The sequence below is a fragment of the Oncorhynchus gorbuscha genome, unplaced genomic scaffold, assembly GCF_021184085.1.
Source record: "Oncorhynchus gorbuscha isolate QuinsamMale2020 ecotype Even-year unplaced genomic scaffold, OgorEven_v1.0 Un_scaffold_820, whole genome shotgun sequence".
Classification (NCBI taxonomy): domain Eukaryota; kingdom Metazoa; phylum Chordata; class Actinopteri; order Salmoniformes; family Salmonidae; genus Oncorhynchus; species Oncorhynchus gorbuscha.
The window spans coordinates 44,010-58,623 of record NW_025745823.1 but is presented as its reverse complement, the minus strand read 5'-3'; the positions used below and the strand labels follow the sequence as shown (position 1 = coordinate 58,623).

Below are 14,614 nucleotides of genomic sequence, written 5' to 3'. Positions count from 1 at the left end.
TTAAATGTACTTCCTCTCAAACACTGAGGTTTTAAACCGACTTCCTCTTAAACACTGAGGTTTTAAACCGACTTCCTCTCAAACACTGAGGTTTTAAAACGACTTCCTCTCAAACACTGAGGTTTTAAAATAACAGATCTTGTTGTGAGGAACCCTTTTTACTCTCTTCGTTAATAACTTCCTCACACGGCTGGCCTGTTCATTAGGCACGGTTAGGCATCCACCTATGGCGGCAGATTGAAGAGAGTCGGCCCTGCTTCCTCATGGTTTAAAACTATACAGCTAAGAGAAACTTTGTCCTCTACAGTTTATATACTTTTTGTTTGGCCTCTTCCTGTCTGTGTGTAGACTGACTTGGAGATGGTGACAGAGGACCTAGCTCAGAAAGTCAACCGTCCTTACCTCCGAACTCCCCGTCATAAGATCATCCGAGCGGCCTGTTTGGTGCAGCAGAAGAGACAGGAGTTCCTGGCCTCCGTCGCCCGGGGGGTGGCCCCCAGCGACTCCCCAGAGGCCCCTAGACGCAGGTGGGGGACCCCTCACAAACCCTTTCAATCCCCAAATCAATCAATTGCAGATGATTGTGTTTTCACTCGGGTTGTTTTCTCGTGCAGTTGCTCTGTTCTCTCTCTCTCTCTCTCTCTCTCTCTCTCTCTCTCTCTCTCTCTCTCTCTCTCTCTCTCTCTCTCTCTCTCTCTCTCTCTCTCTCTCTCTCTCTCTCTCTCCACTAATTTAAGTGTTTTAATAACATAACAGAATAGCTGCTATTTACATTGTACTTTTTGTATTTCTAGTTTTGGAGGTGGAACGTGGGACTGGGAGTATTTCTTTGCATCTCCTGAGGTAAGTAAATATCTAGCTAGCTGTTGTAGTTCTGAATATCTAGCTAACTGTTGTAGTTCTGAATGTCTAGCTAACTTTGTTGTAGTTCTGAATATCTAGCTAACTGTTGTTGTAGTTCTGAATATAGCTAGCTAGTTTGAATATCTGCTAGCTGTTGTAGTTCTGAATATCTAGCTAGCTTTGTAGTTCTGAATATCTAGCTATCTGTTGCAGTTCTGAATATCGAGCTAGCTGTTGCAGTTCTGAATATCTAGCTAACTGTTGTAGTTCTGAATGTCTAGCTAACTGTTGTAGTTCTGAATATCTAGCTAACTGTTGTTGTAGTTCTGAATATCTAGCTAAGTTCTGAATATCTAGCTAGCTGTTGTAGTTCTGAATATCTAGCTAGCTGTTGTAGTTCTGAAATCTAGCTGTAGTTCTGAATATCTAGCTTGTTGTTGTAGTTCTGAATATCTAGCTAACTGTTGTTGTAGTTCTGAATATCTAGCTAACTGTTGTTGTAGTTCTGAATATCTAGCTAACTGTTGTTGTAGTTCTGAATATCTAGCTAGCTGTTGTAGTTCTGAATATCTAGCTAGCGGTTGTAGTTCTGAATATCTAGCTAGCTGTTGTAGTTCTGAATATCTAGCTAACTGTTGTTGTAGTTCTGAATATCTAGCTAGCTGTTGTAGTTCTGAATATCTAGCTAACTGTTGTTGTAGTTCTGAATATCTAGCTAACTGTTGTTGTAGTTCTGAATATCTAGCTAGCTGTTGTAGTTCTGAATATCTAGCTAGCGGTTGTAGTTCTGAATATCTATCTGTTGTAGTTCTGAATATCTAGCTAACTGTTGTTGTAGTTCTGAATATCTAGCTAGCTGTTGTAGTTCTGAATATCTAGCTCACTGTTGTAGTTCTGAATATCTAGCTAGCTGTTGTAGTTCTGAATATCTAGCTAACTGTTGTTGTAGTTCTGAATATCTAGCTAGCTGTTGTAGTTCTGAATATCTAGCTAGCTGTTGTAGTTCTGAATATCTAGCTAACTGTTGTTGTAGTTCTGAATATCTAGCTAGCTGTTGTAGTTTTGAATATCAAGCTAGCTGTTGTAGTTCTGAATATCTAGCTAACTGTTGTTGTAGTTCTGAATATCTAGCTAGCTGTTGTAGTTCTGAATATCTAGCTATCTGTTGTAGTTCTGAATATCTAGCTAGCTGTTGTAGTTCTGAATATCTAGCTAACTGTTGTAGTTCTGAATATCTAGCTAACTGTTGTTGTAGTTCTGAATATCTAGCTAGCTGTTGTAGTTCTGAATATCTAGCTAACTGTTGTTGCAGTTCTGAATATCTAGCTAGCTGTTGTAGTTCTGAATATCTAGCCAGCTGTTGTAGTTCTGAATATCTAGCTAACTGTTGTAGTTCTGAATATCTAGCTAACTGTTGTTGTAGTTCTGAATATCTAGCTAGCTGTTGTAGTTCTGAATATCTAGCTAGCTGTTGTAGTTCTGAATATCTAGCTAACTGTTGTTGTAGTTCTGAATATCTAGCTAGCTGTTGTAGTTCTGAATATCTAGCTAGCTGTTGTAGTTCTGAATATCTAGCTAACTGTTGTAGTTCTGAATATCTAGCTAGCTGTTGTAGTTCTGAATATCTAGCTAGCTGTTGTAGTTCTGAATATCTAGCTAGCTGTTGTAGTTCTGAATATCTAGCTAACTGTTGTTGTAGTTTTGAATATCAAGCTAGCTGTTGTAGTTCTGAATATCTAGCTAACTGTTGTTGTAGTTCTGAATATCTAGCTAACTGTTGTAGTTCTGAATATGTTTAAATCATGTGACTATTAGGAAGCTACAGTCCAGGTAAGTAGCTACAGCTGCTACAGTTATAAATTGCACAATAATTATACATTCATCTTTTTTAAAGATATTGTTTTCTGTTTATTCTGTGTGTGTAGTATCTGACCTGTGACCTGTGATCATGGTGTGTCATGTGGCTGACCCTACAGGAGTATGCAGAGTTTCAGTACCGGAGGAGACACCGGGATCAGCAGAGGAGACAGAGAGGGGACATTCCCCATCTTGACGAGCATAGCGACAGCACTTTAGGTAATAATGAATCAATAACTAAAAGATACCTGGATAGATACTATATCAGTGTTTTAGGCTAGCCGCTGTCTCAGTGCTTTAGACTAGCCATCACAGTTTCTACCTGGTATTTCTATAGGATATCCAGGTATCTGTCTACCTGGTATTACTATAGGATATCCAGGTATCTGTCTAGCTGGTATTACTATAGGATATCCAGGTATCTGTCTACCTGGTATTACTATAGGATATCCAGGTATCTGTCTACCTGGTATTACTATAGGATATCCAGCTATGACTGAATGTGTTTCTAGGTATCTGTCTACCTGGTATTACTATAGGATATCCAGGTATCTGTCTACCTGGTATTTCTTAGGATATCCAGGTATCTGTGACTATTATCCAGGTAGTCTACCTGGTATTACTATAGGATATCCAGGTATCTGTCTACCTGGTATTACTATAGGATATCCAGGTATCTGTCTACCTGGTATTTATAGGATATAGGTATACCTGGATATCCAGGTATCTGTCTGGTATTTCTATAGGATATCCAGGTATCTGTCTAGGTATTTCTATAGGATATCCAGGTATCTGTCTACCTGGTATTACTATAGGATATCCAGGTATCTGTCTACCTGGTATTCTACCTGGTAGGTATCTGGTATTTCTATAGGATTATAGGATATCCAGGTATCTGTCTACCTGGTATTTCTATAGGATATACAGGTATCTGTCTAGTATTTCTATAGGATATCCAGGTATCTGTCTACCTGGTATTACTATAGGATATCCAGCTATGACTGAATGTGTTTCCAGGTATCTGTCTACCTGGTATTTCTATAGGATATCCAGGTATCTGTCTACCTGGTATTTCTATAGGATTCCAGCTATGACTGAATGTGTTTCCAGGTATCTGTCTACCTGGTATTACTATAGGATATCCAGGTATCTGTCTACCTGGTATTTCTATAGGATATCCAGGTATCTGTCTACCTGGTATTTCTATAGGATATCCAGCTATGACTGAATGTGTTTCCAGGTATCTGTCTACCTGGTATTTCTATAGGATATTCAGGTATCTGTCTACCTGGTATTACTATAGGATATCCAGGTATCTTTCTACCTGGTATTTCTATAGGATATCCAGGTATCTGTCTACCTGGTATTACTATAGGATATCCAGGTATCTGTCTACCTGGTATTACTATAGGATATCCAGCTATGACTGAATGTGTTACCAGGTATCTGTCTACCTGGTATTTCTATAGGATATCCAGTCTACCTGACTGAATCTGTGGTTATCCAGGTATCTGTCTACCTGGTATTACTATAGGATATCCAGCTATGACTGAATGTGTTACCAGGTATCTGTCTACCTGGTATTTCTATAGGATATCCAGGTATCTGTCTACCTGGTATTGTCTACCTAGGATATCCAGGTATCTGTCTACCTAGACTACCTGGAATATCCAGGTATCTGTCTACCTGGTATTACTATAGGATATCCAGCTATGACTGAATGTGTTACCAGGTATCTGTCTACCTGGTATTACTATAGGATATCCAGGTATCTGTCTACCTGGTATTTCTATAGGATATTCAGGTATCTGTCTACCTGGTATTACTATAGGATATCCAGGTATCTGTCTACCTGGTATTACTATAGGATATCCAGGTATCTGTCTACCTGGTATTACTATAGGATATCCAGGTATCTGTCTACCTGGTATTACTATAGGATATCCAGGGTCTATGGACTATAGGATATCCAGGTATGTCTACCTGTATTCTATAGGATATCCAGGTATCTGTCTACCTGGTATTACTATAGGATATCCAGGTATCTGTCTACCTGGTATTTCTATTATCTATACCTGGTATTACTATAGGATATCCAGGTATCTGTCTACCTGGTATTACTATAGGATATCCAGGTATCTGTCTACCTGGTATTTCTATAGGATATCCAGGTATCTGTCTACCTGGTATTACTATAGGATATCCAGGTATCTGTCTACCTGGTATTACTATAGGATATCCAGGTATCTGTCTACCTGGTATTACTATCGGATATCCAGCTATGACTGAATGTGTTTCCAGGTATCTGTCTACCTGGTATTACTATAGGATATCCAGGTATCTGTCTACCTGGTATTTCTATAGGATATCCAGCTATGACTGAATGTGTTTTCTAAAAGGCTGACGTGTTTCTCCATTAGTCCGTGTTTTCACTGACATGAATGACTTCTTTCCTGGAGAAAAAAAAGTAACAAAAGGATCTTATCTTTTCCTTTGGCTGGGAAGACCTTGAATAGTTTGAGCTGTGAGTTTGTCAGTGTGATTGTTCTGTAACGTTGACTGACTGACTGACTGGTTTCTTCTTCTTTTATTCATAAAACAGACACACAGGAAATGGGAGGTGGGCGAAGACCTGGTCCCCCCATGGTGAGTTCAGTGTGTTTTTCATGGCGTCTGTGTATTCGTCTCTACCTCTTATTTTATATATATGTTATATATATGAAGTTTAGACATGCCGATATAAAAATGGGTTTTATTTATTTATTTTATTTCTCACTTTTTATAACATTTTTCTTTACCGTTTGTTTTCACAGAAATGTATTAAAAACATAAACACATCACCTGACTAGACATAAAAACATCACCTGACTAGACATAAAAACATCACCTCACTAGACATAAAAACATCACCTGACTAGACATAAAAACATCACCTGACTAGACATAAAAACATCACCTGACTAGACATAAAAACATCACCTCACTAGACATAAAAACATCACCTCACTAGACATAAAAACATCACCTGACTAGACATAAAAACATCACCTCACTAGACATAAAAACATCACCTGACTAGACATAAAAACATCACCTCACTAGACATAAAAACATCACCTGACTAGACATAAAAACATCACCTGACTAGACATAAAAACATCACCTGACTAGACATAAAAACATCACCTGACTAGACATAAACACATCACCTGACTAGACATAAAAACATCACCTGACTAGACATAAAAACATCACCTGACTAGACATAAAAACATCACCTGACTAGACTTAAAAACATCACCTCACTAGACATAAACACATCACCTCACTAGACATAAACATCACCTGACTAGACATAAAAACATCACCTCACTAGACATAAACACATCACCTGACTAGACTTAAAAACATAAACACATCACCTGACTAGACTTAAAAACATCACCTGACTAGACTTAAAAACATCACCTGACTAGACATAAAAACATCACCTGACTAGACATAATCACATCACCTGACTAGACTTAAAAACATCACCTGACTAGACTTAAAAACATCACCTGACTAGACTTAAAAACATCACCTGACTAGACTTAAAAACATCACCTCACTAGACATAAACACATCACCTCACTAGACATAAAAACATCACCTGACTAGACATAAAAACATCACCTGACTAGACATAAACACATCACCTGACTAGACATAATCACATCACCTGACTAGACATAAAAACATCACCTCACTAGACATAAAAACATCACCTGACTAGACATAAAAACATCACCTGACTAGACATAAAACATCACCTGACTAGACTTAAAAACATCACCTCACTAGACATAAACACATCACCTCACTAGACATAAACATCACCTGACTAGACATAAAAACATCACCTCACTAGACATAAAACATCACCTCACTAGACATAAACACATCACCTCACTAGACATAAACATCACCTGACTAGACATAAAAACATCACCTCACTAGACATAAACACATCACCTCACTAGACTTAAAAACATCACCTGACTAGACATAAAAACATCACCTCACTAGACATAAAACATCACCTGACTAGACATAAAAACATCACCTCACTAGACATAAACACATCACCTCACTAGACATAAAAACATCACCTGACTAGACATAAAAACATCACCTCACTAGACATAAACACATCACCTCACTAGACATAAAAACATCACCTGACTAGACATAAAAACATCACCTCACTAGACATAAACACATCACCTCACTAGACATAAAAACATCACCTCACTAGACATAAAAACATCACCTGACTAGACATAAACACATCACCTGACTAGACATAAACACATCACCTCACTAGACATAAAAACATCACCTCACTAGACATAAAAACATCACCTCACTAGACATAAAAACATCACCTCACTAGACATAAAAACATCACCTCACTAGACATAAAAACATCACCTGACTAGACATAAAAACATCACCTGACTAGACATAAAAACAACTAGACATAAAAACATCACCTGACTAGACATAAACACACATAAACATAAAAACATCACCTGACTAGACATAAACACATCACCTCACTAGACATAAAAACATCACCTTACTAGACATAATCACATCACCTGACTAGACATAAAAACATCACCTTACTAGACATAAAACATCACCTGACTAGACATAAAAACATCACCTTGACTAGACATAAAAACATCACCTGACTAGACATAAACACATCACCTGACTAGACATAAAAACATCACCTTACTAGACATAAACACATCACCTCACTAGACATAAAAACATCACCTGACTAGACATAAAAACATCACCTTACTAGACATAAAAACATCACCTGACTAGACATAAAAACATCACCTGACTAGACATAAAAACATCACCTGACTAGACATAAAAACATCACCTTACTAGACATAAAAACTTCACCTGACTAGACATAAAAACATCACCTCACTAGACATAAAACATCACCTCACTAGACATAAAAACATCACCTTACTAGACATAAAAACATCACCTGACTAGACATAAAAACATCACCTCACTAGACATAAAACATCACCTCACTAGACATAAAAACATCACCTCACTAGACATAAAAACATCACCTCACTAGACATAAACACATCACCTCACTAGACATAAAAACATCACCTCACTAGACATAAAAACATCACCTCACTAGACATAACATCACCTTACTAGACATAAAAACATCACCTCACTAGACATAAAAACATCACCTCACTAGACATAAAAACATCACCTCACTAGACATAAACATCACCTCACTAGACATAAAAACATCACCTGACTAGACGTAAAAACATCACCTCACTAGACATAAACATCACCTCACTAGACATAAAAACATCACCTTACTAGACATAAAAACATCACCTTACTAGACATAACATTACCTGACTAGACATAAAAACATCACCAATAGTCTTAAACAGACTAAATCTGTTGTATTCTACAAGGCCTTCGTCCCTTTCCACATGACCTTCTTCCCCCCCATCATTCTGTTTATGTGTTAACAGGGCTCATTGGACGAGGACGATCCCAACATCCTATTGGCTATCCAGCTGTCACTCCAAGAGTCTGGGTTGGCGACGGCCGGGGACACTCCAGAGTTGTTGTCCAATGAGGCGTCCCTGGGGGCCATCGGCACCTCCCTCCCGTCCAGACTGGACGCGGAGTCCCAGAGGGTGGAGGTGGGGCCCCGGGGAGCCGTCAGCAGCCAGCGGCTCTATGAAGGGGTTCCAGGGGTCTATGCGTTACACCACCACCACTCATCCCAGCAGCACTACAGCTACCACAATCTCAACCCGTTCAGGGAGCCTTCTTCAGGCCAGGCTCTGTTCTCATCCTCCAGTGGTACTACGGACTCCACTACCACCGCATCAACAGGGCTCCAGGACCCCTCACACCCAAACACCAACCTGCTGGGTAACATCATGGCCTGGTTCCATGACATGAACCCTCAGAGCATCACCCTCATCCCCTCCACCACCACCACCACCACCTCAGACACAGACCTAGACTTCAACATGGCAGCACAGGCCACGGCCAACACGGCCTCCGAGGTGGAGGAGGAGGAGGTCCAAACTGACCTCCACCAGCCCCGTGCCAAGCCCCAGAAAGGTGAGGCCGAGCTGGGGGACGATGTGGACTGTTTCCCCTTCCCTTCTCAGGGCCTGGAGGAGAAGGAGGCTGAGAGGGGGAGACCCACCCATCTAGACCTGACGGTGGGGTCAGAGGTCATGGCCCCGTCCTACATGGTGACTACCGGGACAGGGGACCGGGCCGGGGAGAGGATCGCTGGGGGTTACGTCGTTCACGTTGACACGCCCATGTGTGACTCTGTGACCTCTGACCTTCTGCCTAGCACCAGCTCTTCAGAATGGGAGGAGCAGATACACCTTGTCTGATTGGTGGGAAAAATAAAATCTTAAGTGGGGACGGAGGAGATACACCTGGTCTGATTTATGATTGGAGGAAAATTCCGAGTTGGTGGAGCAAATCCACTTGTTTATGACTCTGATTGGAGGAAACATATGAGATGGGAGGAGCAAAGTCTCCTGGTCTGATAGAAGACAGAAGCCTTCAGAGAGGTCAAACCACTGACATGCAGAGAGAGAGAGGACCAATCCTGACTGAGGGGGACATTACCAAGTAGCCAGTGATGGTGTTGTGGGGGGGAATTTAATCCTGACTTGATTGTACTGTTAGGAGGAGATATATGATGATGGAGTGTATTTCTCTTTCCAGTGTTTACAAGTACACGTCAAACACTTGATAGCTGGTCTATACTGGCATGAGATTCCCTCCCCCCGGGGTGAACAACGGGCGGAGGACTGGATGGACTCCTAAGAAGCGAGATGGAAGGTGTTTGACTGGGTGTTATTGGTATTATATTATTACCCACAATGGATATTTGCTGAAAAAAGAATGACGATCAATTTGCTTCTCTCCGATGATCTGTTTTAGATTACAACATGAGGTGATTATACTGCATTATTATAGTGAATACATTTTGCAGGAGTTGTTGATCTGGTATTTTTTTTTGTTGATATTGATGATCCTATTCTTAAATGATTGCCGCTGAAATATACTGTATTGTGTTTGGACTTGGTTCTGAGGGAGGCTGTAGTCAGCTGTACAGGAGAGTTCTGTGGGAGGCTGTAGTAGGCTGTACAGGAGAGTTCTGAGGGAGGCTGTAATCAGCTGTACAGGAGAGTTCTGTGGGAGGCTGTAGTAGGCTGTACAGGAGAGTTCTGAGGGAGGCTGTAATCAGCTGTACAAGAGAGTTCTGAGGGAGGCTGTAATCAGCTGTACAGGAGAGTTCTGAGGGAGGCTGTAATCAGCTGTACAAGAGAGTTCTGAGGGAGGCTGTAGTCAGCTGTACAGGAGAGTTCTGAGGGAGGCTGTAATCAGCTGTACAAGAGAGTTCTGAGGGAGGCTGTAATCAGCTGTACAGGAGAGTTCTGAGGAGGCTGTAATCAGCTGTACAGGAGAGTTCTGAGGGAGGCTGTAATCAGCTGTACAGGAGAGTTCTGAGGGATGCTGTAGTCAGCTGTACAGGAGAGTTCTGAGGGAGGCTGTAATCAGCTGTACAGGAGAGTTCTGAGGGAGGCTGTAATCAGCTGTACAGGAGAGTTCTGAGGAGGCTGTAATCAGCTGTACAGGAGAGTTCTGAGGGAGGCTGTAATCAGCTGTACAGGAGAGTTCTGAGGGAGGCTGTAATCAGCTGTACAGGAGAGTTCTGAGGGAGGCTGTAATCAGCTGTACAGGAGAGTTCTGAGGGAGGCTGTAATCAGCTGTACAGGAGAGTTCTGAGGGAGGTTGTAATCAGCTGTACAGAAGAGTTCTGAGGGAGGCTGTAATCAGCTGTACAGGAGAGTTCTGAGGGAGGCTGTATTCAGCTGTACAGGAGAGTTCTGAGGGAGGTTGTAGTCAGCTGTACAGGAGAGTTCTGAGGGAGGCTGTAATCAGCTGTACAGGAGAGTTCTGAGGGAGGCTGTAATCAGCTGTACAGGAGAGTTCTGAGGGAGGCTGTAATCAGCTGTACAGAAGAGTTCTGAGGGAGGTTGTAATCAGCTGTACAGGAGAGTTCTGAGGAGGTTATTATCAGCCAGGAGAGTAACAGTGTAGTCAGCTGTACAGGAGAGTTCTGAGGAGGTTCAGCTGAGGAGAGTTCTGAGGGAGGCTGTAGTCAGCTGTACAGAAGAGTTCTGAGGGATGTTTCTGTAAATTGGAGGTTCAAACAGTCAGCTGTACAGGAGAGTTCTGAGGGAGGCTGTAATCAGCTGTACAGGAGAGTTCTGAGGGAGGTTAATCAGCTGTACAGGAGAGTTCTGAGGGAGGCTGTAATCAGCTGTACAGAAGAGTTCTGACTGACATCCTGATGTAGTCAGCTATTCATGAGAGTTCTGAGGGAGGCTGTAATCAGCTGTCCAGGAGAGTTCTGAAGGATGGTTGTAATCAGCTGTACAGGCTAGTCAACAGGAGAGTTCTGAGGAGGCTGTAATCAGCTGTACAGGAGAGTTCTGAAGGACTGTAGTCAGCTGAAGAGAGTTCTGAGGGAGGAGTCAGCTGTACAGGAGAGTTCTGAGGAGGCTGTAATCAGCTGACAGGAGAGTTCTGAGGGAGCTTGTAAACCTGCTTCTAGTAGTATTATTATCCCAATATAACAGTGTACAGTCTGACAGCAGAAAAACCTAGCTATCAGTCCCGTCCAGATCTGCCTAATGTTTCTGTAAATTGTTAGGTGTCAAACACTGGCTAACAAAAGCACAGTTTGTAATCACTAAGTGGACTCCAAAAACTAATTGTGCCTGCTTAGAATTCCATGTTGTTGTACTGAACCCATTAGAAGACTGTCTGAACCTGATGTAGTCAAGTATTCATGAAGATGGACGAGGCTAGAACCTATTAGAAGACTGTCTTCATGAAGATGGACGAGGCTAGAACCCATTAGAAGACTGTCTTCATGAAGATGGACGAGGCTAGAACCCGTTAGAAGACTGTCTTCATGAAGATGGACGAGGCTAGAACCTGTTAGAAGACTGTCTTCATGAAGATGGACGAGGCTAGAACTCATTAGAAGACTGTCTTAATGAAGATGGACGAGACTAGAACCCATTAGAAGACTTTCTTCATGAAGATGGACGAGGCTAGAACCCATTAGAAGACTGTCTTCATGAAGATGGACGAGGCTAGAACCCATTAGAAGACTGTCTTCATGAAGATGGACGAGGCTAGAACCCATTAGAAGACTGTCTTCGTGAAGATGGACGAGGCTAGAACCCATTAGAAGACTGTCTTGGTGAAGATGGACGAGGCTAGAACCCATTAGAAGACTGTCTTCATGGACGAGGCTAGAACCTGTTAGAAGACTGTCTTCATGGACGAGGCTAGAACCCATTAGAAGACTGTCTTAATGAAGATTTGTAAGTCGCTCTGGATAAGAACCCATTAGAAGACTTTCTTCATGAAGATGGACGAGGCTAGAACCCATTAGAAGACTGTCTTCATGAAGATGGACGAGGCTAGAACCCATTAGAAGACTGTCTTCATGAAGATGGACGAGGCTAGAACCCATTAGAAGACTGTCTTCATGAAGATGGACGAGGCTAGAACCCATTAGAAGACAGTCTTCATGAAGATGGACGAGGCTAGAACCCAATAGAAGACTGTCTTCGTGAAGATGGACGAGGCCAGAACCCATTAGAAGACTGTCTTCATGAAGATGGACGAGGCCAGAACCCATTAGAAGACTGTCTTGGTGAAGATGGACGAGGCTAGAACCCATTAGAAGACTGTCTTGGTGAAGATGGACGAGGCTAGAACCCATTAGAAGACTGTCTTCATGAAGATGGACGAGGCTAGAACCCATTAGAAGACTGTCTTGGTGAAGATGGACGAGGCTAGAACCCGTTAGAAGACTGTCTTCATGGACAAGTCTAGAACCCATTAGAAGACTTTCTTCATGAAGATGGACGAGGCTAGAACCCATTAGAAGACTGTCTTCATGAAGATGGACGAGGCTAGAACCCAATAGAAGACTGTCTTCGTGAAGATGGACGAGGCCAGAACCCATTAGAAGACTGTCTTCATGAAGATGGACGAGGCTAGAACCCATTAGAAGACTGTCTTCATGAAGATGGACGAGGCTAGAACCCATTAGAAGACTGTCTTCATGAAGATGGACGAGGCTAGAACCCATTAGAAGACTGTCTTCATGAAGATGGACGAGGCTAGAACCCATTAGAAGACTGTCTTGGTGAAGATGGACGAGGCTAGAACCCATTAGAAGACTGTCTTCATGAAGATGGACGAGGCTAGAACCCATTAGAAGACTGTCTTCATGAAGATGGACGAGGCTAGAACCCATTAGAAGACTGTCTTGGTGAAGATGGACGAGGCTAGAACCCATTAGAAGACTGTCTTGGTGAAGATGGACGAGGCTAGAACCCATTAGAAGACTGTCTTCATGAAGATGGACGAGGCTAGAACCCATTAGAAGACTGTCTTCATGAAGATGGACGAGGCTAGAACCCATTAGAAGACTGTCTTTGAAGATGAAGAACCCGTTAGAAGACTGTCTTCATGAAGATGGACGAGGCTAGAACCCATTAGAAGACTGTCTTCATGAAGATGGACGAGGCTAGAACCCATTAGAAGACTGTCTTCATGAAGATGGACGAGCTAGAACCCATTAGAAGACTGTCTTCATGAAGATGGACGAGGCTAGAACCCATTAGAAGACTGTCTTCATGAAGATGGACGAGGCTAGAACCCATTAGAAGACTGTCTTCATGAAGATGGACGAGGCTAGAACCCATTAGAAGACTGTCTTTGTGAAGATGGACGAGGCTAGAACCCATTAGAAGACTGTCTTGGTGAAGATGGACGAGGCTAGAACCCATTAGAAGACTGTCTTCATGAAGAGGCTAGAACCCGTTAGAAGACTGTCTTCATGGACTTAGGCTAGAACCCATTAGAAGACTGTCTTAATGAAGATGGACGAGACTAGAACCCATTAGAAGACTTTCTTCATGAAGATGGACGAGGCTAGAACCCATTAGAAGACTGTCTTCATGAAGATGGACGAGGCTAGAACCCATTAGAAGACTGTCTTGGTGAAGATGGACGAGGCTAGAACCCGTTAGAAGACTGTCTTCATGGACAAGTCTAGAACCCATTAGAAGACTTTCTTCATGAAGATGGACGAGGCTAGAACCCATTAGAAGACTGTCTTCATGAAGATGGACGAGGCTAGAACCCATTAGAAGACTGTCTTGGTGAAGATGGACGAGGCTAGAACCCATTAGAAGACTGTCTTCATGAAGATGGACGAGCTAGAACCCATTAGAAGACAGTCTTCATGAAGATGGACGAGGCTAGAACCCATTAGAAGACTGTCTTCGTGAAGATGGACGAGGCCAGAACCCATTAGAAGACTGTCTTCATGAAGATGGACGAGGCCAGAACCCGTTAGAAGACTGTCTTCATGAAGATGGACGAGGCTAGAACCCATTAGAAGACTGTCTTGGTGAAGATGGACGAGGCTAGAACCCATTAGAAGACTGTCTTGGTGAAGATGGACGAGGCTAGAACCCATTAGAAGACTGTCTTGGTGAAGATGGACGAGGCTAGAACCCATTAGAAGACTGTCTTGGTGAAGATGGACGAGGCTAGAACCCATTAGAAGACTGTCTTGGTGAAGATGGACGAGGCTAGAACCCATTAGAAGACTGTCTTGGTGAAGATGGACGAGGCTAGAACCCATTAGAAGACTGTCTTCGTGAAGATGGACGAGGCTAGAACCCATTAGAAGACTGTCTTCGTGAAGATGGACGAGGCCAGA

The 14,614-nt window shown here is 42.2% G+C and overlaps 1 protein-coding gene across 1 annotated transcript; it reads left to right on the top strand.

Annotated features, from left to right (window-relative positions):
• The first annotated feature begins 2,864 nt into the window (after positions 1 to 2,864).
• Positions 2,865 to 10,191, top strand: LOC124020447 (ankyrin repeat and IBR domain-containing protein 1-like). Its single transcript, XM_046335684.1, has 3 exons — positions 2,865 to 2,919; positions 5,303 to 5,346; positions 8,283 to 10,191. The coding sequence occupies exons 2-3, from the start codon at positions 5,314 to 5,316 to the stop codon at positions 9,171 to 9,173; spliced, it is 924 nt and encodes a 307-aa protein (XP_046191640.1). The 5' UTR covers positions 2,865 to 2,919; positions 5,303 to 5,313; the 3' UTR covers positions 9,174 to 10,191.
• The last annotated feature ends 4,423 nt before the right edge of the window (positions 10,192 to 14,614 follow it).